This window comes from Bufo bufo, chromosome 5 (assembly GCF_905171765.1).
Source record: "Bufo bufo chromosome 5, aBufBuf1.1, whole genome shotgun sequence".
Classification (NCBI taxonomy): domain Eukaryota; kingdom Metazoa; phylum Chordata; class Amphibia; order Anura; family Bufonidae; genus Bufo; species Bufo bufo.
Genome location: NC_053393.1, coordinates 313,893,160 through 313,920,820, shown reverse-complemented (window position 1 = coordinate 313,920,820; position 27,661 = coordinate 313,893,160). Strand labels below are relative to the sequence as shown.

The 27,661-nt window shown below is 42.2% G+C and overlaps 1 protein-coding gene across 1 annotated transcript in view; it reads right to left on the bottom strand.

Moving 5' to 3' along the window:
• LOC121002504 overlaps positions 1-27,661 on the bottom strand; it is a 112,468-nt gene that overhangs the window by 37,972 nt on the left and 46,835 nt on the right. The window contains exons 8-11 of the mRNA XM_040433956.1: positions 26,272-26,302; positions 25,708-25,729; positions 672-713; positions 469-576 (exon numbers count right to left, since the gene is read on the bottom strand). Coding sequence (XP_040289890.1) covers positions 469-576; positions 672-713; positions 25,708-25,729; positions 26,272-26,302 — 203 coding nt within the window. The remainder of the gene's footprint in view (positions 1-468; positions 577-671; positions 714-25,707; positions 25,730-26,271; positions 26,303-27,661) is intronic.

Genomic DNA, 27,661 nt, shown 5'->3' with positions numbered 1-27,661 from the left:
ATGGAGCATTCTGCTTATGGGCCCCGTCCACTGTGCTTTGTCTGGCTCTGGGCGACTACTGAAAACAGCCTAATCGGTGAGGTTGCTGAGTGTTGGACCCCCATCAATCTGATACTGAGAATAGGTCATCAATATCTGGTACTCAGAAAACCCCTTTAGTCTGCTCATAGCTCTCCACTGGCTGTTCGTCCAACAACTATATCTCTCAACTCCCCTGAAAATGGCCGGTTTGGCCCAAAATAGTCTTATGTGCATGAGGGCTTTCATGCACATTAGTCAGTTGTATGCTTGAGATAAGTACATTTTTAAAATGATTAAATAAAAAATCATAAAAAACGACCTTTATCATTTTCACAAATAAAAAGATAAAATTGGTATTGCCACCTCTGAAAATGGTTATTATTTCACTTTAACTACGCAATGAACTCCATAAAAGAATGCAAAAAAGAAATAGCAGAATTTACTTACATCAAGTCCTTTGTATTTCAAAAAATATTGCTCAAGTTGGTCACTCAGCTGCTGTGTTAAGTTCAACACTATGGTTGCTTCTTCCCGGGATAAGATCTTGAATGTCTCCTAGAAAATGTTAATTTGTTGTCTTGCATTACAATTAAAGAGTAAAAAGTACAATGTAATAAGGCTGGCTAAATAAGAACTACTGCAAAACTTACCGAATAATTTAAAGCCAATTGTCTTTTATCTAAAACTTGAAGCTAAAAATGAAATACGAAGATCAATCATTAAGTTATGTTCTAGAACATTGTATGCAATATTGTATCAAACTAAAGCAGGTTAATGAAAATGGTGAATGAAGTCCAGCTCTCAGGTGGAATACCTTTAATTAGTCTTCTCAAGCACGATCCTGGAAGTGTGTTCACATCAAACGATAATCCTTAAAAAAATAAATATTGGATGGATCCAGCCAGTAAAATATAGAGTCTATCATTAATACCTTATTGGTCAAAACGCGTCAGTCTGCCACCATAGAATAAAGAATTATTGATTTTACTCGCTGGATCCATCCAATATTTTTTAGGCTTCTGGTCACACTGGTCTCAAGGCTTCCAATTTCTTCCTTTTTACAAGCATAATAGATTGGACACAGAATAATAGGAACCGCCAAGTTTCTGCTTTTTATTTTTTACTACGTAGAATAGCATAGCAGTTTACGCTATTCTTTAAGCGTAAAACAAAACCAATTGAAACCTGATAGAATGAAGACTAACTGAAGCCAAGTGATGCAAAATCCATTTGAAATCAATGTTGAAGTTAAACATTTTCCTGCATGTTTCTGTAAAAATGTTTAGCAGATAAATCGCAGTTTTAATAAAACCTACAGCAGGTAATGCAAAACAGAAACTTTGCCTAAAGAAACTGCTTACAACCTGGCTGGTAGGATTATCTGAAATATTTGTTCTTACTTCAGAAGTGCAGTCACCTTCCTCTATGTTCATTCTCCAAAATGATAGGAATTATGAAATGTGTTTGTGTGAAACAATGTAGGTGTTTTTTCTGAGTATCTTCCAAAGCAATTGTCAACCTTCCACATAGTAAGAGGCTCACATGTGTCCCATAGCTCCATCAGAAGACTGCACTCAACATTCAGCTAGAGCTTGGACATCAGGTAAGGCTACTTTCACACTACCGTTCAGAGCGGGTCCGTCTGATGTCTGCTCAGACGGATCCGCTCATATAATGCAGACTTGGGATCCGTTCAGAACGGATCCATCTGCATTATATTGTAGAAAAATTTCTAAGTGTAAAAGTAGCTTCAGACGGATCCGTCCAGACTTAACATTGAAAGTCAATGGGGGACGGATCCGTTTGAAGATTGAGCCATATTGTGTCATCTTCAAACGGATCCGTCCCCATTGACTTACATTGTAAGTCTGGACGGATCCGCTTGCCTCCGCACGGCCAGGCGGACACCCGAACGCTGCAAGCAGCGTTCAGGTGTCCGCTTGCTGAGCGGAGCGGAGGCTGAACGCTGCCAGACTGATGCATTCTGAGCGGATCCGCGTCCACTCAGAATACAATGGGGCTGTACGGATGCGTTCGGGGCCGCTTGCGAGCCCCTTCAAACGGAGCTCACAAGCGGACACCCGAACGCTAGTGTGAAAGTAGCCTAAGACACAAGCTTCCACCTTGGTTTCTCCAATAATCACATAAAGTGTTTTCTTTCAAACCTCTTTTGAACCAGTCCTAGTCTGTGTCTATTATTTGAACCTCGCTGTTATAAATCCAGTGTCCTTTATCTTTAATGGGGTATTCCGGTAAAGTAACTTAATTTTTGAAAAACTGCATTAAGGCTGAAAGCTGTGACCCAACCAGAACCCATACTTTTACATATAACCAGAGTTTCAATTTAACTTGCAATCCATTTGTCTAGCTCCTGTGTAAGCCTGAAACACACTGAGAGTATCATGGCGCCTGACCTTCCCTCACAAAACTACAATGCCCACAATCCCTAGCTTTCCTGCTGTGAATGTTGATGTTTACTGATTGGCTGCCTGACATACAGTGCAGTCACGCCCCCTCTACTCTAATCCCCAGCACACTAACACTCCCTTTGTTTCACAAGACATTTAGCTAGAGAACTGATAGCAACACACTGAGCATGCTCGACCTAACAAAGGCTCAGAACTACAGGACGATGCCATGGTAATTTATGAGGAAACACAGTGGGTAGCAAAGGAAGAAAACTAATTTTATAACTACTGAACAGTAAATATCTGAAATTAACATTATATAAGGTAATTATTGATAATGATTTAGTCTAAAACACAAGTTATATTTATGGTAACCGGAAGACCCCTTTAAGATGTAAGTACATAGCTGAGCTGTGACCGCAGGTGTTGGATCTTCTGTGCTGGGAGATACTCTTGTAAATCAGGGAAACAAAACAGCAGCTACACCAGTGTATGGCCCAGCACAGAAGAGCCAAAACCTGTGCTCAAGACTCAGCTTTGTACTTGCATCTTAAGGCCTCTTTCACACTGACGTGTGTGATCCGTGGCCGTATTGCGGCCCGCAATACACGGCCACAGTTCCGTGTGCATTCCGCATCACGGATGCGGACCCATTCACTTCAATTGGTCCGCAAATCCGGAATCGCGGAACGGCCGCACGGGGCGGGACCCTTCGGAAGCACTACGGAGTGCTTCCGTGGGGTTACGTCTGGTACTTCCGTTCCGCAAAAAGATAGAACATGTCCTATCTTTTAGCGGAACGGGCGGATCGCGGACCCATTAAAGTGAATGGGTCCGCGATCCGATGCGGCTGACCTACGGCCGGCGATCGTGCATTGCGGCCCGCAGCACAGGCACGAGTCACACACGTCAGTGTGAAAGAGGCATAAAGGGAATGTGTCATCAGAAAATGGCCTATTGTTTAAATCATATCTTTATGTTAAACATTTTTGTAAAGACTTTTTGGTGGTGTTATTTTTAAAATTTCCATGTCTATACCTATATTAACCCCTTAAGTACCCAACAATTTTCAGTTTTTTAGTTTTTCGTTCTCCCAGAGCCATAACTTTTTAATTTTTCTGTTCATACAGCCAGATGAGGGACTTGTTTTTTGTGTGGCAAGTTGTACTTTCTCGTGTCACCATTTTATATTGCATACAATGTAGTAGAAATGTAGTATGACTTTTTCATCACTTTTTATTCAATTTTATTTTGAAGGTAAATCTATTTTGTTCACAGTATGGGATAAATATGCTTATATTTTAATAGTACGAGCGTTTTAGGATGCAGTGATACTTATGATCTTTATTAATATAAGGGAGTGATTTGAATTTTTATATATTTTTTTTAACAACTTTAAATACCTTTTTTTTAACACTTGAAGTCCCCCATAGGAGACTTTGAACATCACTTCTCCCATAGATTGCAATGATGAAACATTGCAGTCTAAGGTAGGTTCACTGTCTTCCTAACAGCCATGGCTCCATAGGAACATCGCTGTGTCAGGCCTCGGATCCTTCAGAGGGCCGAGACTTCGATAACAACCGAATGGTTCCCTCGATCTCAGCGTTGGGGAGCTGTTCGGGTGTTGAGCTTGAGTTTTGCAATCCAGAGGAAGGACTACTCAGATGCCATGCTAGCAATTGACCACGGCATCTGAGGGGTTAAATGTCTGTTATTGGAGATAATGCAGATCACAGACATTTAACCCATCAGATGTCATGGTTTGTCCCGTTTGGGTGTATGCTGTGTAAAAACAGCAGAAACCCGGCAGCTACAAAGCCCGCTAAGGTTCTGAGCAGGTGCCATGTTTAAAGAATGGATTTCCAGCATACTTGTGCAGAGGAGGTCCTTAACCCCTTAAGGACTTAGGGCGTACCGATACGCCCTATTTCCCGAATCCTTAAGGACTCAGGGCGTACCGGTACGTCCTAAGTTTAAATCGCGATTGCGGCGCCGCGGGGGTTAATCCGAACAGGATGCCGGCTGAAATCATTCAGCCGGCATCCTGTCACAACGCCAGGGGGGGTCATGTGACCCCCCCGTATCGGCGATCGCAGAAAACCGCAGGTCAATTCAGACCTGCGGTTTGCTGCGTTTCCGGTCCATTCGGGTCTCCGGTGACCCGATGAACCGGAAAAAGACTGCGATCGGTGGCGTTATTACACACCACCAATCGCAGTACGAAGATTTGGAGAGGCGGTGCTGGCCATGGTGCTGATGCCTGCTGTCCAGGGTGCTGATTGGTGCAGGGGAGAGAGGCGCGAGATTCAAACTTCCTGCGCTCCTCTCTCCCCTCCTCTTCCTGTTCTGCACGAGCATCCTGCAGCACCATCCTCACCTCGCTCCTGAGTCCCGCCCTAATCGGCATCCATCACCCTCCTGCACCCATCGCCCTCCAGGTAGGTTAGGGTCAGTGAGGGAGAGGCACCGTTAGGCAGGGAAAGAAGGGAAAAGTTAGTTAGGAAAAAAAAAAAAAGAAAAGCACTTTTATTCTAAACTTTTTTTTTGTTTCAGCTTTCAGACCCTAGACCCCCCCCCCTGCCACTTGCCCCCCCCACCACCAGCCCCAGTGAGGATGAGGATGACCCCACGTTCCTCTTGTCATCCGCATCCTCCTCATCATCATCTGATGACGATGAGCCCCCAAGGCGGCGGAGACGCTGCCAGGCGGAGCCAGGGGCCACACATGCTAGGGACCCTGTGGCCCACCCTAGTAAGAGCGGTCCTGGGGCTCGTACTGGTTTCCCGGCCCACCAAATAAGCCCACCGGAGCCCCCTGCCGGTGAACTTAGCTGGTGTCCCCCAGTGGATTTTCAGCCCGAGATTCCGGATTTTGTTGGCAATCCAGGAATCCAGATTCCCACAGTGGGGTTTACTGAAATGGACTTTTTTAGTGTTTTTTTTTCAGTAACCCATTTGTGAATCTGATGGTGGAGCAGACGAACCTGTACGCCCAACAGTTCGTTGCTCAGCACCCGGGCTCATTTTTGGCTAGACCCGGTGGCTGGATGCCGGACAGTGCAGCCGAGATGAGGACATTTTGGGGCCTCGTGCTGCATATGAGTCTAGTGCAAAAACCCAGTGTCAGGCAATACTGGAGTGGGGACATCCTCTACCAGACCCCACTTTACAGTATGGCCATGACACGTCCCCGGTTTGAGGCCATCCGGAAATGTCTGCATTATTCCGATATTGCAGCATGTCCCCCCCCGAGGTGATCCTGCCCATGACCGTCTGTATAAGATACGGCCGGTCATCGATCACTTCGGGGCCAAATTTGAGCAGGCCTACGTACCTGGAAGGGAGGTCGCGGTTGAGGAGTCTCTCGTTGCGTTCAAGGGGAGACTCAGTTTCCGCCAATACATTCCCACTAAGTGGGCGAGGTATGGGGTGAAGCTATACAAAATTTGTGAGAGTACCTCAGGGTACACTTACAAATTTCGTGTGTACGAGGGGCGAGATTCCCGTATTCAACCCCCAGAATGTCCCCCCACTCTGGGTGTTAGTGGGAAACTCGTGTGGGACCATATGTACCCACTGCTAGATAAGGGTTACCACCTTTACGTGGATAACTTTTATACTAGCATTCCCTTGTTCAGGTCCCTTGCTGCCAGATCCACGTTCGCTTGTGGGACTGTGCGGAAAAATCAACGCGGCCTCCCTGCCTACCCCCTCCAGGTACCTATCCCCAGGGGTGAGAGCCGTGCCCTTACCAGTGGAAACCTGTTGCTGGTCAGGTATAAAGATAAGAGGGATGTCCTTATGCTGTCCACAATCCACGGTAACAGCACCACCCCCGTCTCTGTGCGAGGTACCGCGGCAACGGTCCTCAAGCCCGATTGTATCGTCGACTACAATCGGTATATGGGAGGAGTTGATCTCTCTGATCAAGTCCTCAAGCCATATAATGCCATGCGCAAAACCCGGGCATGGTACAAAAAAGTTGCGGTCTACTTGGTGCAGCTTGCTATGTACAACTCTTTTGTACTATCCCAAAGCGCTGGCAGCACAGGGACATTCCTCCAATTCTATGAGGCAGTCCCGTAGGACCTGATCTTTTCGGACTGGGAAAGAGCAGGCCGGAGTACCTCGGGAACTAGAGGCGTCCGGATCGTCCCTGGCCAACATTTTCCAGGTGTGGTCCCCCATACTGGAAAGAAGGGACGAACCCCAAAAAAGTGCAGAGTGTGTCACAGGAGGGGGATACGGAAGGACACCACCACTCAGTGCGACACGTGCCCCGATCATCCGGCCTCTGCGTTATCGATTGCTTCAGGGAGTATCACACTTCCATGGAGTACTACATTTTTATAATCCCCAACAGTCCCCTAGAGAACATAAAAAACTATGGCTCTCAGACTTTGGAGACACGGAAACAATTTTTTCCCCCCAAAAAAATATTAGTTTTAGTGCAGGCATCCTCAAACTGCGGCCCTCCAGATGTTGTAAAACTATAACTCCCAGCATGTCCAGACAACCTACAGCCATCAGCAGGGCATGGTGGGAATTGTAGTTTTACAATATCTGGAGGGCCGCAGTTTAAGGATGCCTGCTTAGTGTCTCCAAAGTCTGAGAGCCATACATATTGGGCATCGCCGAGTCCGTAAAAATCTTCTCTATAAAAGTAACATGTAACCCTGTCCCATTAAAAGCCCCCCCCCTGATGTAGCCTAGACTAGAAACTCCAAAAAAGTGACCCCATCTAAGAAACTACACCCCTCAAGGTATTCAAAAGTTACTTTACAAACTTTGTTAACACTTTAGGTGTTCCACAAAACTAAATAGCGAATGTAGAAACAATTTTAGAATTCAAAATTTTTGTTACCTTGTCTCAAAAAAGTGTAATATAGAGCAACCAAAAATCATATTTACCCTAAAATAGTCCCAAAACAGCAACCACCTTATCCTGTAGTTTCCTAGATGGGGTCACTTTTATGGAGTTTCTACTCTAGGGGTGCATCAGGGGGCTTGAAAGGGTACATGGTGTAAATAAACCAGTCCAGCAAAATCTGCCTTCCAAAAACCATATGGCGTTCCCCTTCTTTTATGTCCTGCCGTTTAGCCAAATAGTAGTTTACGACCACATATGGGGTGTTTCTGCAAACTACAGAATCAGGGCAACCCCTATTGAGTTTTGTTTGGTTGTTAACCCATTTTTTCCAGTAATAAAGTAAGGGTTAAAATGGAAAATTTTCCAAAAAATAGAAATGTTAAAATTGTTTCTCCATCTGCCATTAACTCTTGTGGAACACCTAAAGGGTTAACAAAGTTTGTAAACCCAGTTTTGAATACCTTGAGGGGTGTACTTGATTAGATGGAGTCACTTTTTTGAAATTTCTATTCTAGGGGTGCAACTGGGGGCTTCAAATGGGACATGGTATAAACAATGTCAGCCCCAGTTACAGGAGAAATCAACAGTGAAAAAAAATAAAAGAAAAAGTGAAGTAAATGTCCCCCAGAGGTCTTGTATGAACTTATGGGGGACGAAAAGTGTAAAAAAAAATAAAAAATAATAAAGTGTTGAAAAAAATAAATTAAAAAAAAGGTTTCACATGTAAGAAAAAAAGTAAGGAATAAAAAAAAAAGTAAAAAATAAAATAGACATATTTGGTATTGCCGCGTCCGTAAAAAACAGCTCTATAAAAATATCACATGACCTAACCCCTCGGGTGAACACCGTAAAAAAAAAAAAAAAAAAAAACGGTGTCAAAACGAGCAATTTTTGTCACCTTACATCACAAAAAGTGCAACACCAAGTGATCAAAAAGGAGTATGTCCCACAAAATGGTACCAATAAAACCGTCACCTCATCCTGCAAAAAATGAGCCCCTACATAAGAAAATCTCTCAAAAAATAAAAAAACTATAGCTCTTAGAACATGGAGACACTAAAACATCATTTTTTTGGTTTCAAAAATGCTATTATTGTGTTAAAGTGAAACAAATAAAAAGGTGAACACCGTAAAAAAAAAATAATAATTATGTGTCAAAACAAGCAATTTTTGTCACCTTACATCACAAAAAGTGCAACACCAAGTGATCAAAAACGCGTATGTCCCACAAAATTGTACCAATAAAACAGTCACCTCATCCCGCAAAAAATGAGCCCCTACATAAGAAAATCTCTCAGAACATGGACACATTAAAACATTATTTTTTTGTTTCAAAAATGCTATTATTGTGTAAAACTTTAATAAATAAGAAAAAGTATACATATTAGGTATCGCCACGTCCATAACAATCTGCTCTATAAAAATGTCACTTGACTGAACCCCTCAGGTGAACGCTGTAAAAATAAATAAATAGAAACTGTGCTAAAACAACCAATTTTTTGGTCACCTTGCCCCATAAAGTGTTATAATTAATGATCAAAAAATCATATGTACCCAAAAATAGTACCAATAAAACTGGCACCTTATCCCCTAGTTTCCAAAATGGGATCACTTCTTGGGAGTTTCTACTGTAAGGGTGCATCAGGGGGCTTCAAATGGGACATGGCATCTAAAAACCTTGTGGAGTTCCTTTTCTTCTGCCCCTGCCGTGTGCCCATACAGCAGTTTATGACCACATGTGGGGTGTTTCTGTAAACAGCAGAATCCGGGTAATAAATATTGAGTTTTGTTTGGCTGTTAACCATCGATGTGTTAAAGAAAAAATTGGATTAAAATGTAAAATCTGCCAAAAAAGTGAAATTTTAAAATTTGATCTCCATTTTCCTTTAATTCTTGTGGAACGCCTAAAGGGTTAACAAAGTTTGTAAAATCGGTTTTAAGTAACTTAAGGGGTGTAGTTTCTACAATGGGGTCATTTATGGGGGTATCCACTATGTAGGCACCCACAAAGTGACTTCAGACCTGAACTGGTCCTTAAAAAGTGGGTTTTGGCAATTTTCTTAAAAATTTGAAGAATTGCTTCTAAACTTCTAACGTCCTAAAAAAATAAAATGACATTTCCAAAATGATGCCAACATAAAGTAGACATATGGGGAATGTTAAGTAATAAATATTTTATGAGGTATCACTTTCTGTTTTAAAAGCAGAGAAATTGAAATTTAGAAAATTGCTAATTTTTCTAAATTTTGGGTAAATTTAGATTTTTTTCATAAATAAAGGTGAAATATATTGACTCAGATTTATGACTATCATGAAGTACAATGTGTCACGAGAAAACAATCTCTGAACGACTTGGATAAGTAAAGGCGTTCCAAAGTTATTACCACATAAAGTGAGATATGTCAGTTTTGCAAAATTAGGCCTGGTCATGAAGGGGGCAAATGGCCCAGATGGCAAGTGGTTAAGGGGTTAAAGGGAACCTGTCACCTCCCCAAACCACCCCAAGCTGCCAGCAGTACCTGCGTGTAGCCAGCAGCGTGTTTCTGATAAAGCCTTTCTTCCTGAAGGCAGATGCATCACAAGTACTGAAAACGTTGTTTTATCCCCTGCCCGGCGCTTCTCCACACATGCTTGAAGTCAAGGAGGCAGCGGCCTCCTTGCTTCAAGTTACAATAACCACGCCCACTTCCCTGTGACTGACAGCGCTCATGCACGAGAGTTCAGCTGCCTTTGCAGTCACAGGAAAGGGGGCGTGGTTACCGTGACTTAAAGCAGGGAGGGCACTGCCTCCTTGACTTCAAGCATGTGTGGAGAAGCGCGCCGGGCAGGGGATAAAACAACGTTTTCAGTACTTTTGCTGGCTGCATCTGCCATCAGGAAGAAAGGCATCATCAGAAACACGCTGCTGGCTACACGCAGCTACTGCTGGCGGCTTGGGTTGTTTTTGGGAGGTGACAGGTTCCCTTTAATGAAAAAAAATTTTCTTCTTATTTTCCTCCTAAAACCTTAGGTGCGTCGTATAAGGGCAAAAAATACAGTCATTTAAAAATACGTAAAAATGCAGAAACAAAAAAAAAAAAATATGTATATGCAGGAAAAATGTTCAGGGACACATTCCCTTTAACCCCTTAAGGACTCAGCCCTATTTCACCTTAAGGACTTGGCCATTTTTTGCAAATCTGACCAGTGTCACTTTAAGTGCTGATAACTTTAAAACGCTTTGACTTATCCAGGCCGTTCTGAGATTGTTTTTTTTCGTCACATATTGTACTTCATGACACTGCTAAAATTGGGTCAAAAAAGTTAATTTTTTTGCATAAAAAAATACCATATTTACCAAAAATTTTGAAAAATTTGCAAATTTCAAAGTTTCAGTTTCTCTACTTCTGTAATACATAGTAATACCCCCAAAAATTTTGATGACTTTACATCCCCATATGTCTACTTCATGTTTGTAGCATTTTGGGATTGATATTTTATTTTTTGGGGATGTTATAAGGCTTAGAAGTTTAGAAGCAAATCTTGAAATTTTTCAGAAATTTACAAAAACCAAATTTTTAGGGACCACTACAGGTCTGAAGTCACTTTGCGAGGCTTACATAATAGAAACCGCCCAAAAATTACCCCATTCTATAAACTACACCCCTCAAGGTATTCAAAACTGATTTTACAAGCTTTGTTAACCCTTTAGGTATTGCACAAGAGTTATTGGCAAATGGGGATGAAATTTGAGAATTTCATTTTTTTGCCTAATTTTCCATTTTAACCCATTTTTTCCACTAACAAAGCAAGGGTTAACAGCTAAACAAGACTGTATCTTTATTGCCCTGACTCTGCCGTTTACAGAAACACCCCATATGTGGCCGTAAACTACTGTACGGGCACACAGTAGGGCGTAGAGTGAAAGGTGCGCCGTTTGGTTTTTGGAGGGCTGATTTTGCTGGACTGTTTTTTTGACACCATGTCCCATTTGAAGCCCCCTGATGCACCCCTAGAGTAGAAACTCCATAAAAGTGACCCCATCTAAGAAACTACACCCCTCAAGGTATTCAAAACTGATTTTACAAACTTTGTTAACCCTTTAGGTGTTGCACAAGAGTTATTGGCAAATGGGGATGAAATTTGAGAATTTCATTTTTTTTGCCTAATTTTCCATTTTAACCCATTTTTTCCACTAACAAAGCAAGGGTTAACAGCCAAACAAGACTGTATCTTTATTGCCCTGACTCTGCCGTTTACAGAAACACCCCATATGTGGCCGTAAACTACTGTACGGCCACACAGCGGGGCGTAGAGTGAAAGGTGCGCCGTATGGTTTTTGGAAGCCAGATTTTGCTGGACTGTTTTTTTTTACACCATGTCCCATTTGAAGCCCCCTGATGCACCCCTAGAGTAGAAACTCCATAAAAGTGACCCCATCTAAGAAACTACACCCCTCAAGGTATTCAAAACTGATTTTACAAACTTTGTTAACCCTTTAGGTGTTGCACAAGATTTAATGGAAAATAGAGATACAATTAAAAAATTTCACTTTTTTGGCAGATTTTCCATTTTAATATTTTTTTTCCAGTAACAAAGCAAGGGTTAACAGCCAAACAAAACTCATTATTTATGGCCCTTATTCTGTAGTTTACAGAAACACCCCATATGTGGTCGTAAACCGCTGTACGGGCACACGGCAGGGCGCAGAAGGAAAGGAATGCCATAACGGTTTTTGGAAGGCAGGTTTTGCTGGACTGGTTTTTTTGACACCATGTCCCATTTGAAGCCCCCCTGATGCACCCCTAGAGTAGAAACTCCAAAAAAGTGACCCCATTTTAGAAAGTACGGAATAAGGTGGCAGCTTTGTTGGTACTAGTTTAGGGTACATATGATTTTTGGTTGCTCTATATTACACTTTTTGTGCGGCAAGGTAACAAGAAATAGCATTTTTGGCACGTTTTTTTTTTTTTTGTTATTTACAACATTCATCTGACAGGTTAGATCATGTGGTAATTTTATAGAGCAGGTTGTCACGGACGCGGTGATACCTAATATGTATACCTTTTTTTATTTATTTAAGTTTTTATACAATAACTTCATTTTTAAAACCAAAAAAAGTTTTAGTGTCTCCATAGTCTAAGAGCCATAGTTTTTTCAGTTTGGGCGATTATCTTGAGTAGGGTCTCATTTTTTGCGGGATGAGATGACGGTTTAATTGGCACTATTTTGGGGTGCATATGACTTTTTGGTCGCTTGTTATTACACTTTTTGTGACGTAAGATGACAAAAAATGGCTTTTTTTACACCGTTTTTATTTTTTATTTTTTACGGTGGTCACCTGAGGGGTTAGATCATGTGATATTCTTATAGAGCCGGTCGATACGGACGCGGCGATACCTAATATGTATACTTTATTTTTATTTATGTAAGTTTTACACAATGATTTCATTTTTGAAACAAAAAAAATCATGTTTTAGTGTTTCTTTAGTCTGAGAGCCATAGTTTTTTTCAGTTTTTGGGCGATTATCTTGGGTAAGGTATGATTTTTGCGGGATGAGATGACGGTTTGATTGGTACTATTTTGGCGTACATGTGACTTTTTTTGATCACTTTTATTACCTTTTTTGGGAAGTAAGGTGGGCAAAATTTCAATTTTCTCATAGTTTTTATTTTTTTATTTTTATGGTGTTCACCGTGCGGGGAAAGTAACATGACCGTTTTATAGATCAGGTCGTTACGGACGCGGCGATACCTAATATGTGTAGTGTATTTATTTATTTATTTTTTTTATTCAGTGATGAATGTTTTTTTTTTTATCTTAACTTTTTTCACTTTTTTTAACTTTTTTTTTGACCCAGACCCACTTGGTTCTGGAAGATCCAGTGGGTCTGATGTCTGTATAATACAGTACAGTACAATATATATTGTTCTATACTGTATTTTACTTACACTGAACAGATCTATGCTTTCAGCATAGATCTGTTCAGCACCATGGACAGCAGGACGCCTGAGCAGGCGTCCTGTTGCCATGGGAACCTTCCCCGTCTGCTCAGAACTTCGCAGACGGGGAAGGGTAAGCACAGGGCTGAGGGGGGCTCTCTGGGGGCTCTCTCCCTCTCCATCGGGGGGCTGCAAAGGCACAGCAGCCCCCCGATGGAGAGGGAGGGAGCTCCCTGACCGACGACAGTTAACTTTTTCCATACAGCGGTCCGTACGGACCGCGGTATGGAAAGGGTTAAACGGCTGACATCTGCACAGATGTCAGCCGTTTATACCAGGGTGCCAGCAATGTGCGATCCCGCCTGCCGCACCGCCCGCCTCCCGCACCCCCCCCACCGCATGCGACACCCCCCCCCCCGCACCACCCGCCGGCATAAAATCGTGCAGGGGTGCAGGGGGGGGGTGAAAAATATTGATTATAGGCACTCAAAAGTTTCTGATCCCCGCGGTCAGGGACCGCGGGCATCAGAAACTGCAAAGAGCGCAGCAAACCGCAGGTCTGAATTGACCTGCGGTTTGCTGCGATCGCCGACACGGGGGGGTCACATGACCCCCCCTGGCGTTGTCGCAGGATGCCGGCTGAAGGATTTCAGCCGAAATCCCGTTCCGTTTAACCCCTCGGGCGCCGGAATACTGAGTTCAAGCTAGGACGTACCGGTACGCCCTGAGTCCTTAAGGACTCGGGAAATAGGGCGTACCGATACGCCCTGCGTCCTTAAGGGGTTAAGGACAAAAACACTAATTTGATGACAGCAAGGTTCACATATTAGACACAGAGAAGGAACGGTCCAAAAGTGATGTGAAAGAAGCTATTTATGTCAAATTGGAGAAACCAAGCTTAAACAGTGATGAAGGGGGGGCAACATCTATTGTCTACCACTTACAATGCTGTTCTAATACCTCTGCTATGGCAATTTACGGTAATCACGCCAAATAGCTTCATTCATGCAAATTGCAAACAACATCTTACCTCCATAAAGTCCCTGACAAACAGCTTCTGCACATATGCATGCCTATGCACGCTCCTGGCCCGAGAGGCAGGTGCTTTTTCTTAGGCTCCATTCACACGTCCGTAGTGTGTTTTGCAGATCCGCAAAACACAAACAACGGCAATGTGCGTTCCGCATTTTGCGGACCGCACATAGCCGGCACTAATAGAATATGCCTATTCTTGTTCGCAATTGTGGACAAGAATAGGACATGTTCTATTTTTTTCGGGAATAGAATTGCGGACCCGGATGTGCGGATTCGCTATTCCATATCCGGGCTGCACATCGTGCGGCCCCATAGAAATTAATGGGTCCGCAATTCCGTTCCGCAAAATGTGTAACAGAATTGCGGACGTGTGAATGGGGCCTTATTGTGTGCAAGCATAGCCACCAGTGCTGGATTGCAGGGTGGTCATAACCCGTGGAGACAAGCAGTGTATAATGCACCTGAAAAATGAATCAAGCCAGCAAAGGAGGCAATATGGACATTCATAATACATTAGTAAGTGCCTTGTAATAACTTTGTGGACATGATAAATGCTATCTGCTGAATTGAGACAACCACTTTAATGCCGGAGAGTTCTTGTATGAGTCAGTGAAACAGAGAAAGCCAGTCTGATAACTAGAGAAATGTCTTCAAGAGAAAATAGAAGTCCAGTTGCTCTGACGTATTACTACTGATATGAATCCCCTTCAGTTTTAATAAAATAAATGATACTCACCTAGCTCCATTCCACCAATTAATGCAGCACATCATCACACTGGCTTGTGCTCTCTCCTTCTCAGCAGGTGTGATGACATCACTACATGACACCTGCCTGATGGAGGGAGCATGGACCAGTGAATGGTGGAGCAGGGAGTAGATGGCTCCCTGCTTTACCACTGTATACTGTTTCTGCATCCTCAGGACAGTTCAAATCAGTTGAAATAGAGACATGTAGCAGCCCTCCCAGGATCGAAGGACTGCAGCCAAAATCCGGGACTGTTCTGCTGGATCCGGGATGGTTGGGAGATATGAGTCACGTGACCTGCCACTGGCGGGCCCAGTGCAGTTGCCACATTTGCCCTATGGTTAAAGCAGTCCAGTCACACATAGGGCTTTTTTGGGGTGTTTGTTTTAACAAGATCATACTTCAGATCTGTATTTTTTTCCACTACATTCTCTTCCAGGATTGGTTTTTGTTTTTGGCAAAATACACTTAACAGAAAATGAAGAAAGAACACCTGAAAAACGTAATTCTTTTGAGCTGATATTGACAAAGTGTAAATTGCTATTGGTGCCTGGTCAATAATAACACAACGAAGGTGCACTCTTTATTTGGGGTTCAGCAGAAGGGTATAGATTGAGGCAGGGTCATATTAATACTGGGTTGCATCTCCTCTCGCTGTGATACAGGCTGCTACTATGATTCCATGACAGATGCTGGATATGTCATTCCAAGCTCTTTCAACTTAGACCTGAAGTTCAGTCAAGGTGGTTGGTTGCTGTGCATGGGAGATCCGTTGTCCCATCAGGACATTCTAGATAGGGGAGAGATCTGGTAATTCAAAGGTGAAAGCTTGGCATGACACACTACAGGAGGATATCCAGCATCAGTATGACCGTTTCCATGCCAGAGAGTCAGCCTATATCGCAGCAAGGGGAGATGCCACCGAGTGTTAATGTGACCCTGCCTCAACATATACCCTGCTGCAGAACCTACAATAAAGGGTCCACCACCTTGGTTTTGTGATCATTGACCAAGCACCAAAAGCAGTTCACCCTTAGTCAATCTCAGCACAATCGCATGACGTTTTCCAGGTCTTCTTTTTCATTGTTTATACACAATATGAAAGTTTGTGAGCCTTAAAGTCAGTAGAGGCAACTACAAATCCTCAATACTACTACCAGCCACAAGCAGCTAGCCCACTTCTACCTCCAGTAGTCACTGCAAAAACTTTCATATCTCTAATCCTCATGTACACAACAGCTACAAGCTCCTGCATGCTGGTGGGAAGCTACTGCCTAATGACAGCTGTATCTAGCTTTATGCATGAGTCTCTGCTAAGAGAGACAGATATTGCAGGAGTAGAAATCGCTGTCATTATAGGATATGTCGGATCATACATACAAACTATGGGGGTCATTTATTAAGACTGGCGATTTAGGCTACTTTCACACTCGCGTTTTGGGCGGATCCATCATGGATCTGCAAAAGCGGATCCGTTACAATAATACAACCGCATGCATCAGTCATGAACTGATCCGTTTGTATTATCTGTAACATAGCCAAGACGGATCAGTCATGAACTCCACTGAAAGTCAATGGGAGACTTCTATTGTGCCAGATTGTGTCAGAGAAAACGGATCTATTTGGCTCAGTTTCGTCAAGCGGACAGGAAAACGCTGCAGGCAGAGTTTTGGTGTCCGCCTCCAGAGAGGAATAGAGACTGATCGGAGGCAAACTGTGGATTCTGAGCGGATCCTTTTCCATTCAGTATGCATTAGGGCAAAACTGATCCGTTTTGGACCGCTTGTGAGAGCCCTGAACGGATCTCACAAACGGAAAGCCAAAACGCAAGTGTGAAAGTAGCCTTAGACGCTGGTCTTATTCCCACTGCGCTGGATGCACCAAAGTTATGTAGAGCCTCAGGCCTCTACATAACTTTGGCACGTGGTGCAGCCGGCCATGAGACATGATTTAAACTATGCCAGCTCCCCTGTACTTTAAGACCATTTTTCCCCTACTCCTACTACCTCGGAAAAGTGGTATGAGCGAGGAAAAGTTGCAGATTTGGCTGCAAAACAACTATTTCCCGAACTCGGGTTCGGTTCCAAGGTACCACTTGTAACCAAATCAGAATTCGGGAAATGGTTTTCAGTACAAATTAATTTATGAAGTTATTACACGAAGTCTCGTGAGACTTCGCAAAGCAATAACGTCGGCTCATCGGAGCCAATACATTCTAATACTGTACGGAGCTCCTGCTCCGTACAGTATTAGAAAGCAGTTTTATGCGAATCGACTTGGGATGTTTCATCCGAAGTCGATTCACTCATCCCTACTCATGTTCATTATCTTGCAGAAATGCAACAGATTTCATCCCCTAAATGTACAGAGGATGAAGGTGCAGTGAATCCAAAGCAAACTCTGCATGTAACAGCGAGTTTCCCTTTGGAACAATTTCGTCATGTTTGGCTTTGCGCATTAGATTGTGTAGTCAGATCCACCAGCAATCTAATGGGTATGAGGACAATCCGGCTGTCCCCAACATCTGTCATTGCTCAGATGTGTATTTCAACTTGCTTGATCCTTTCATTTTCATTGCACATCGCCAGATAATGCCACATACCGTACATTTAATGGTAATTTAATGTTCCAGAAACCAATAGAGCACAGGGACATTCTCCATAATAAAAAGGTGTTGCCTTCTCTACCTGCTCCAGTGGTTTACAGAGCATGAGAGGTACTCCGACAGTTAACCCCTTCATAGCACCTCTCTGTGTCCATCCATATGTCTCCAAACACCATACTTCCGCGATATTGATTCCAGGCAATCAACTGGAAATCTACTTCCAATTTCTCTATTTTAATTTTTTGCACAATTTTGGAGTGTATTACAATAAAAAATCCACTTTGCATACTTCATATAGAGAGTGCGTGGTTTTCTCTATACAAGTATATATGGGCATAGACCCGTATACCATAGGATTGCATATTCCTCTTTTTTCCACACAGTTAACCCCTTCAGGACATTTTTCACCTTCCTGACATGGTCAAATTTAGCAAATCTTTATGTGGTAATAACTTTGGAATGCTTTTACTTATCCAAGCCATTCTGCAAATGTTTTCCCTTGATATACTTCATGTTAGTGGTACATTAGAATTTATATGTTTTACCTAAATTTATTTGAAAAAAAAAAAATCCAAAATTTACTGAAAATTTTTTAAATTATTTACATTTCTATGCTTTTAAGACACACATTGATATTTAATAAAATAGTAATTTATTAACATTCACCATATGTCTACTTTATGTTGCCATCATTTCGTAAATGCTAGTGTATTTTTTAGGATGGTTTAGAATTTCTGAAGAGATTTTTAAGAAGATTTCCAAAAAACACTTTTTTAAAGGACCAAACCACCCATAAATACTTAGGAGGTAAGATGCGGGCCATAATTGAATTCAGGAGGACATGTGCGGTCACTGGCTGGGTACATGAGTACTTGATTCTCAAAGCGTTAATTACCACTGAGAGCTCATTATGTACCTGGCCAGCGGCAGAGAGGGGGGCTTGGGCAGCCCCCTGTGCATCGGCCCACTGGGAAATTTCCCTGTAGGGTCTATGGCCAATCTGCCCAAGGGGGGGTGGGTCTAATTTTTTGCAGGATGAGGTGTTTTAAGTGGCTCAATTTTGGGCTACATAGGACTTTTTGATTGCTTTTTATTACGCCGTTTGTAAGTAACAAAACTTGTCTGTTTTGGTACCCTTTTTATTTTTTACGGAGTTCACCTAACGAGGTAGATCATGTGATATTTCTTTTTGTATTGTACATGATTTTTCTTGTTATTTACTTGAAACATAATTTTTTTTTCTTGTTAAAAAACACATTTTAAAGTTTTTTTTGTCCCACTATGGAAGTTCAACTGTTCAGGGTTTGATCCCTATTTCAGTTCAGTACAATAGATGTTGTATTGAACTGCACTAAACTATCATTATTACACTGATAGTTTGCCTATGAGACCCAGTCTGCGGGATGGGCCTCATAGGCCTCTATAGCTGGTGGCCCCTAAGGCCTTTGCAAGGTCTAAGGATTGCCATAGCAGCCATCGGCTTCCTGTCATCACAGTGTGGGGAGCCGATGGGGTCAGAGAAGGAGCCCCTTCCTCAGGGCTCATGCACACAACCGTATGTATTTTGCGGTCCGCAAAAAATACGGATAACGTCCATTTGCATTCCGTATTTTGTGAAACGGAACAGCTGGCCCCTAATAGAACATTACTATCCTTATCTGTAATGCGGACTATAATTGGACATGTTCTATTTTTTGCGGAACAGAAATACGCACATACGGAAAGAACACAGAGTAACTTCAGTTTTTTTTGCGGATCCATTGAAATGAATGGTTCCGCATACGGTCAGCAAAAAAAAACAGAACAGCATTAACAGTGTTAATTTAACCCCTTCCTGACATGGCGTTTTTCCATTGTTGCATTTTCATTTTTTGCTCCCTCACTTGCCAGAGCCATAACTTTATTTTTTCGTCGAAGTAACTGGGCTTTTCATTCCCATGAGGGCTTTTTTTTTTCCATTTTAAATATTTTTAGATTTTAATAGTACAGGCATTTTTGGACAAGTAATAGTTATTCTGTAACGGTATTTTAGCCATTACAGAATACAGCATTCAGTATATTCCAATGCAGTGCTGCCTTCCTGTATAGGAAAATACCAGTAATTGGCATCAGAGCCTCAAGCAGGCTCTGGCCCATCACTGCAATATAACAGCTTCTCCGATTCCAGCCGGAGTGGGAGCATGCAGCTCTCCCATTTTCACCACTTAGATGTGGTGGTCACATTTGACCACAGCATCTATAGGATTAAATGTCCATGACTGGAATGATGCTCTAATAACCACAGCCAGGAGCTCAATAGCTACAGCAAAGAGCAAGAGGGAACACCTTGGCACATTCAATGAAGAAAACAGCTCTATCTCCAACATTATCTGGAGGTATCTGTAGAGTCATATACAAGCATCTAATATTAAAGTGTTATTCCGGTTACACAAAGTAGTATCTATGTTACAGAGTTTTACCATGCAAATGGCCCCCTAGTCTTTGGCCTCATGCACACGACCGTTGTTTTGGTCTGCATCCGAGCCGCAGTATGTGCGGCTTGGATGCGGACCCATTCACTTCAATTAGGCTGCAAAAGACACGGACAGCACTCCGTGTGCTGTCCGCATCCGTTGCTCCATTCCGTGGTCCGCAAAAAAAAAAATTAACCTGCACTATTCTTGTCCGTTTTGCGGACAAGAATAGGCAGTTACATTAATGGCTATCCGCGCCACACAGACGCCATCCGTGTTTTGCGGATCCGCAATTTGTGGACCGCAAAGCACACAACGGTCATGTGCATGAGGCCTTTATCTGTAATAAAAGTACCTTTTTTGGGCAGCCAGCCTTTTGTTTATTCAAAGTTTTCTGTGTAGCATGGTCGAGCATGCACAGTTATTCTCTGCCAAGCTTACTTCCTCATAAGCAGGGTAAGCATTTGGCTTCAAGTAAAGCACAGAGACATCGAAGCATATAAGCCATGCCCACTCAGGGACGGGGTTCGTATTAGCTCTGCCCATTTCTGCCCAGGACAGTGTGAGAGAATCATGGGCAATGTAGTCAGAATGTTTGTTTCCAGATAATGTGATGTAAGGGAAAGTGCCATGACAGTAAGAGCGGATTACAGATCAAAGAACAACAGTAGGATAGAAGGGTAAAGCTGGACCCCTGAAAACCGTTTCTGTGTGGGTTAAGACTTTGAATGAAATCACTGACAAGGTTATAGTGGTTTGCGTTCCACCATCAAAAATTTAATCACTGTAGATAGGAACGCTATGGGGATTAGATAAAACTAATACTTTATTAAATATACAAAAATTTGTGAGGAAAAGTAACCTACTAAATATATAAAATTCCAAGTGACCAAGATCTATCCACGGACCCTGAAACAGACGGAGGTATTACGTGGAGAACCACGGTCTGCGGTACCGCTCAGGTGTGGATACAGTCACTGGGAAATCCACTTAATGTGCACTACAGAGGTTGCAGAACCACGCCAACCAGGCTATAGTTATCTGTTCACAACCAGGTGTGCGCACCGTGGCATGGACAAGGTGCTCAGCTCAATCACCCAGTCTAGATGGCCCTGGACTAAATTAACAGACTAATCCGTTGATAAACATCTACTCACTAGGGCAAGCCGCATAAACGTAGAACACCTGTTCATAATATGAACCAGATGCCTAAATGCCGGCCCTGTGAGCACGAATCCAGGGACACTGACTAACTGGGTGTAAGCGAAAAGCTTGAGTGCACCTGTTCACATACTACAGGGGGCTGGATTGACACAGACCACTTCTGTTGTGTGAACGCAAGTCAAGCATAATTCAAATACATTACTTTTATTTTGCCATATTTGGCTCGTCAGGAGCATAAAATGTGGGTAGAAGAACAAACAATCAAACCAGCTGCTAACCTCCGTGACAGAGGCTGCAGCTACCAGCACTGAGTGGCCGTACGTGGCCACAAGGACACGCGCTATATAAGGAGGAGACTCCTCCCCTACTCTGGATCAAGCCCCTGGGGCAGCCAATAAGAAGACAGGAGGCGCGGCAACGCCGCAGCAAACTCCCCGCCCCCTCTTTGAGGCGATCACAGACGAATGTCAAAACATTCGCATACTAATGTTAGAGCGACCAAACTGCGGTTTTTCAAAAAATAAGGCAGCGCAGCATTACAGGGACAGGGATTGGTGTCTTATTCTAGTAAGTAGTTATATGTAGTAACTGCTGTAGTTGTTGTTACTCATTTATGGTGACTCTGGTGTATTAGGAGTCATGAGTTACCATAATGTATAGAGGTGATGCACCATATGGGTTACCATAATACATAGAGGTAACGCACAGCGTACTCAACTCGGAGATACAAATGTAGGGCAGAGCACAATGGGTTAAGACTTTGACACGTATTATAGCGCAATAGTGCAGTTTAAAAAATTGCTTACACAACTGGAATACTCCTTTAATAGACTAGATTGTTTAGGCATACATAAAACCTATTTGACTTGGGTGCACAACACAGGAAATAACTGTAGCCAAATATGTAGCCAGGGCCTTAGCAATAATTTTAAAGGTTGAATCCGGACCAACCCTTATTTTCACCCAGGCAACCACTGAGGCTAGCATCGGAGCATCTCATGCTCCGATGCACTCCCTTGCCATGCGCAGGGCAAGGGCTCTTTTGTTTATCATAACACACTGCCGGGCGGAAGCTTCCGCCCCGGCAGTGTGTTCGGTGACGTCACCAGCTCTGATGGGCAGGCTTTAGTGCGTTTTTTTCACAGAATTTCAGGTTTCCATGCAACTGTTTTAAAATGTTATGATTGAATGTGGTCCATCAACTGAAGATTTTTCCGAACGTAAGAAAGAGAAAATAATAGGAACATTTAAAAGAATCCTCTCCTGTAGCGCAATCCTTTCTTTTATCATTTTACTTATCAGACTTTTACCCACATCGTCTTGGATTTGCAGCGCTTGAGTGGACTTATTCCCTATACAGAGACTTTGTGCTTTTTGTTCTATTTATTTTAATTCATGTCTGAAGTAAATATAGTTGGCGCAGAACCAGTGCAACTGAAAAACACTTAGTGACATGACTACGATGAGCGAACTTCATGTTTTGAAGTTCGAGTTCAGCGTTTAGGTTCGGGTTTTCTGGCAATTCCGTTATCATGGGCCATAAAGGAATTCTATGACAGAATGAATAACGGAGTGCCTTTAAGAGGCATTCCGTTATAACAGAAGTCTATGGCCGCATAATGGATCCGTCTGGTTTTCATAATGCAGGAGCCCTCTCTTGCATAACGAAACCAGACAGATCCATTATGCGCCCATAGACTTCTATTATAACGGAATGCAAAACAGAATGCCTCTTAAAGGCATTCCATCATATAATTCTGTTAAGGCCCATGGTAAAGGAATTGCCAAAAAACCCGAACGCCAAACGCCGGACTTGAACTTCAAAACATGAAGTTCGCTCATCACTAGACATGACGAATATTAGCTATAACATTTTTACCCCTCTTGTTCAGCTGTCATACTTTTTTAATTTTTTCTTCAATTTAACTGTACGAGGCATTACATTTTGCAGGACGAGTTATAGAATTTTTAGGAACAGCAATTTTAACATTATCTTTTGGGATTTATTTTTACGGCATTTAATATTGGATTTACCGATATTATCGGCCGATATTCATGATTTCAAAGTTATCGGCATCTAACCTCGCTGATATGCCGATAATGCGTCCAGCGCTGCCCGCTTATGAGAAAACATGGCGCTTGGCACGCGCCACCATGTTCAGTGGCCAGAGTCAGTGGAGAAGGAGGGAGGGAGGGAATCCCTCCCTCCTATGACGAGGCCGGCCGCAGAGCCCAATAAAATGAGCGGGCTATGAAGCTGCCCGCACCACTGCCACCAATGAATGTCTGGGCTAATATTAAAGCAGGAGGAGGGACAGGGGAGGGTTTACCGCTGCGCCGTCTCAGCTAGTGTGCTCGGTGAATGGGCAGCAGCAGCCTCCTCCTCCTTAGTGTCCAGCAGGTGCCTGGCTACTGTGCCACCAATAATTTTTAATACAATAACAGGGAGGCGGGTGCCGCTGTAACCAGCCTCCTGTATCTGTATTAAAGGTTAATTATCATTGGTGGCGCAGTGCGCCCCTCCCCAGTATTAAAGTCATTGGTGTCATCGGCCACAGCCGACCCCCCCCCCTCCCCAACCTAAATAATTTCATTGGTGCAGTGGCAGTTCTGATCGGAGTCCCCAGCAGTGTAATTGCGGGGCTCCGATCGGTTACCATGGCAGCCAGGATGCTACTGAAGCCCTGGCTGCCATGGTGAGCTCCCTGCTGCTGTGTGTACTTTACACAGGGCAGCAGGGGACAGTGTAAGATCCTATTCACCCTAATAGAGCTCTTTAGGGTGAATAGGGAATATCGGTATAAGTTTTTCGGCTTTCGGCCTGAAGGTTCACAGTTTATCGGTATCAGCTCTAAAAAAAAAAAAACATTGTCGATCCCTAATAAATAACATAATTATAATGACTCACAGAATAAAATTAAGATGATTCCAAATTTATATATTTTTTATATTCTCTTTCTTTCCTCCTGCTGGCTGTGAGCTCCCCCTCTGTTCCTCCGGGCTGAAGGGGGAGGCTGATTTTGCTATTCGTATGTTGGGCTGGGTTGCAGATATGGACCTGGTCTTGTTTAAGAGTTGACAATCTAAGAATCACAGCATTATCTTCACTACATCTGGAGATGTAACTGCTGCTTTTACCTCCAAACTGATTTCTAACCCCTATATCTCCAAATATAGTGGAGATAAAGCCGTGATTCTGGTCTTGTTCTAAAGCAGAGATTTTCAGCTTTCAAGCAAGACCCATATTGTTAGCTACAAGAAATCCAGAGATGAGAAGTTAAAGTAGCCCTCTTCCCCTCGTACGAGAATTTGAAATAAAGATTGCATTAAAGGTCACAGTAATGTCAGATAGGCAGGGAGCCAGCTGTTTTCAGCATCTCCGATGAATTACACAGCTGTTTACACTGTGTAGTGGCTGGGCATTGGACCGCCGCTGATCTGATACTGATGACCTATTCTAAGGATAGGTCATCAATGATTAGGTCGCAGGTTAACACCTGTAGCTCTAGGATCACAAAAGTTTTTCAAGACAAGAGGTTGGAGGGGATCCATGGATTAAAGAGTAAGCCGGACTATAGTGGCTGGTGGGTTGATTTTCTTTTATTGATTTGGCTTATGTTAGGAGTGGTGACTGGTTCTCCTGAATGAAAGTAGACTTTTCAAGTAAACTTAAGCACTAATTGCTTTCAATCTCCTTTGCTTCATTTAAAAAAGATGTACAACAATATAGGCAACTATATTGTAGTTTATTGACCATAGTTCACAAGTTAAAGTGGTTCATAGCACTGCATGAGATGACTTAATTTGCACAAGATCCCTTGCGATAAACAACTTGCAATTCCTAAAGGCCCATTTACACGACCAGATAATCTGCCCACAATTAGCGACATTCGACGAAACAGCAAATCGATCGGCGTTTATTTGTTTTTAATTTTCTACTGAAATTATCATGAAGGGTTTGTACGAACTATGGTTCATTTCCGCTCTCCTCTCATACATGGACATTATTGTCAGCAGTACATATTTGTTTACACAAAGAGATGTACTGTGACAATGAGATTTAAGCCAGTATAAAGAATGAGGGTAACAAATGAGCGCTTTATCATTTGTCACTTGATCTGTGGGGCATGTTTGCATTGGAAAACAAATGGAAACAAATAATCATTGGCCGATTATCGCACTGTGTAAACGAGCCTTAAGAGCCAATTGTGCTCGGATTGTCATGCTATTTTTTGAGGAGTAATGCAAGAGGTTGATAAACGAGAATGAGCAGAGCATAACGTTTTTATTTAAAACAAAAAAGGGACCATATGTCACTGGGTAAAGTACTTGTAATTGGGCACAACGTCAGACCCAAACCATACTACCAGTGCATTTGACCTCTTTCTTGCAATAACCAGACACTTCGGTACTTGTTTTGTGCCCACATAATGAAAGACAACCTTAAGATCTTAAAATTCATGTTACTGAAATGAACTTACTTTTTTCTGGTCAGCAGAAAACCTAGTATGAAACGAAAGAAAACCCATTATTAAATAGAATGCAAATCATGAAAATAAAAAAAAATTCCATCATATTAATTAGCTAATCAATTAATTATCTGAGGCAACATATCATATTACAAACAGAAAATTGATTAACCATACTTACTCAGATCTGTTCTCCTTGTTCATCCATCCAAATTTTCTACAAAAAGTAATATTAAAAAAAAAAAAAAGGATCATGTACATTCAGCAAATAGTAAAAAAACTAATAATGAATTTATATTGGGATATGCAACTGAAAAGTATAAAAAATATCTGGCCTTTTTAAGGAGGAGGGTCACTAAAGGCTCTTAGACGAAGTGCGCGGCCTAGTCTAAGTGCTTCATGGGTCTCCCGTTGCAGGGAAGAGCAGGAGCTCAGCTGTCTTATGCCAGCTAGGCCACTGATCCCAGCTGTTTAAACCACCTCCCGTCCGCACGTTGACTATAAAACGTCCGGGAGGTGGTTCTCTATTTATGAATGGACAGTTCCAGAACGTCTGTTCAGAAACTGCAGCCGCACGCTAATCGTGCAGCTGCTGATCGTTTGCCCGCTGTCAATGACAGCAGGGCAAACCCAGAGAGAAGGCAGGGGACAGTGCCCAGGTGTCCCTGCCTTCTGGATTGCTGCATACAGAGCAGGAAGCGCTTCGGCCCGGCGGTCATGTCTTTCAGAGACCTCGATCAGCCCTGCACTGAGGCTGTACAGCGCTGTATTGCACTGTACAGCCTCTCTGGGGGATGTATTTCTCCTGTAACTGGGGCTACTATGTAAGCACCAGTTACAGGAGAAATCAACAGTGAAAAAAAAATATGAAAAAGTGAAGTAAATGTCCCCAGAGGTCTTGTATGACCTTATGGGGGACAAAAAGTGTAAAAATAAAAAAATAAAAATAAAGTGTTAAAAAAAAAAAAAATGTTTCACATGTAAAAAAAAAAAAATTCCCCAAGTAAGGAATAATTTTTTTTTTTTAAAAATAGAAAAAATAAAATAGACATATTGGTATTGCCACGTCCGTGACGGTTTCGACTCTATAAATATATCACATAATCGACCAAGTCCGATAAAGACTATAAAAATAAATAAATAAATGTCAAAACAATAAATTTTTGTCCTCTTACATCACAAAAAGTGCAACACCAAGTGATCAAAAAGGCGTATGTCCCACAAAATGGTACCAATAAAACCGTCCCCTCATCCTGCAAAAAATGAGCCCCTACATAAGAAATTCTCTCAAAAAAATAAAAAAAAAAAACTATAGCTCTTAGAACATGGAGACACTAAAACATCATTTTTTTTGTTTAAAAAATGCTATTATTGTGTTAAAGTGAAAAAAAAAAAAAAAAAGTATACATACTAGGTATTGCCGCGTCCGTAAAAACCAGCTCTATAAAAATATCACATGACCTAACCCCTCGGGTGAACACCGTAAAAAAAAAATAATAATAAACTGTGTCAAAACAAGCAATTTTTGTCACCTTACATCACAAAAAAGTGCAACACCAAGAGATCAAAAAGGCGTATGTCCCACAAAATGGTACCAATAAAACCGTCACCTCATCCCGCAAAAAATGAGCCCCTGCATAAGAAAATCTCTCAAAAAATAAAAAAAACTATAGCTCTCAGAACATGGACACATTAAAACATTATTTTTTTGTTTCAAAAATGCTATTATTGTGTAAAACTTAAATAAGAAAAAGTATACATATTGGTATACAGGTATTGCCACGTCCGTAACCATCTGCTCTATAAAAATCTCACTTGACCGAACCCCTCAGGTGAACGCTGTAAAAATAAATAAATAAAAACTGTGCTAAAACAAACATTTTTTTGATCACCTTGCCCCATAAAGTGTTATAATTAATGATCAAAAAATCATATGTACCCAAAAATAGTACCAATAAAACTGGCA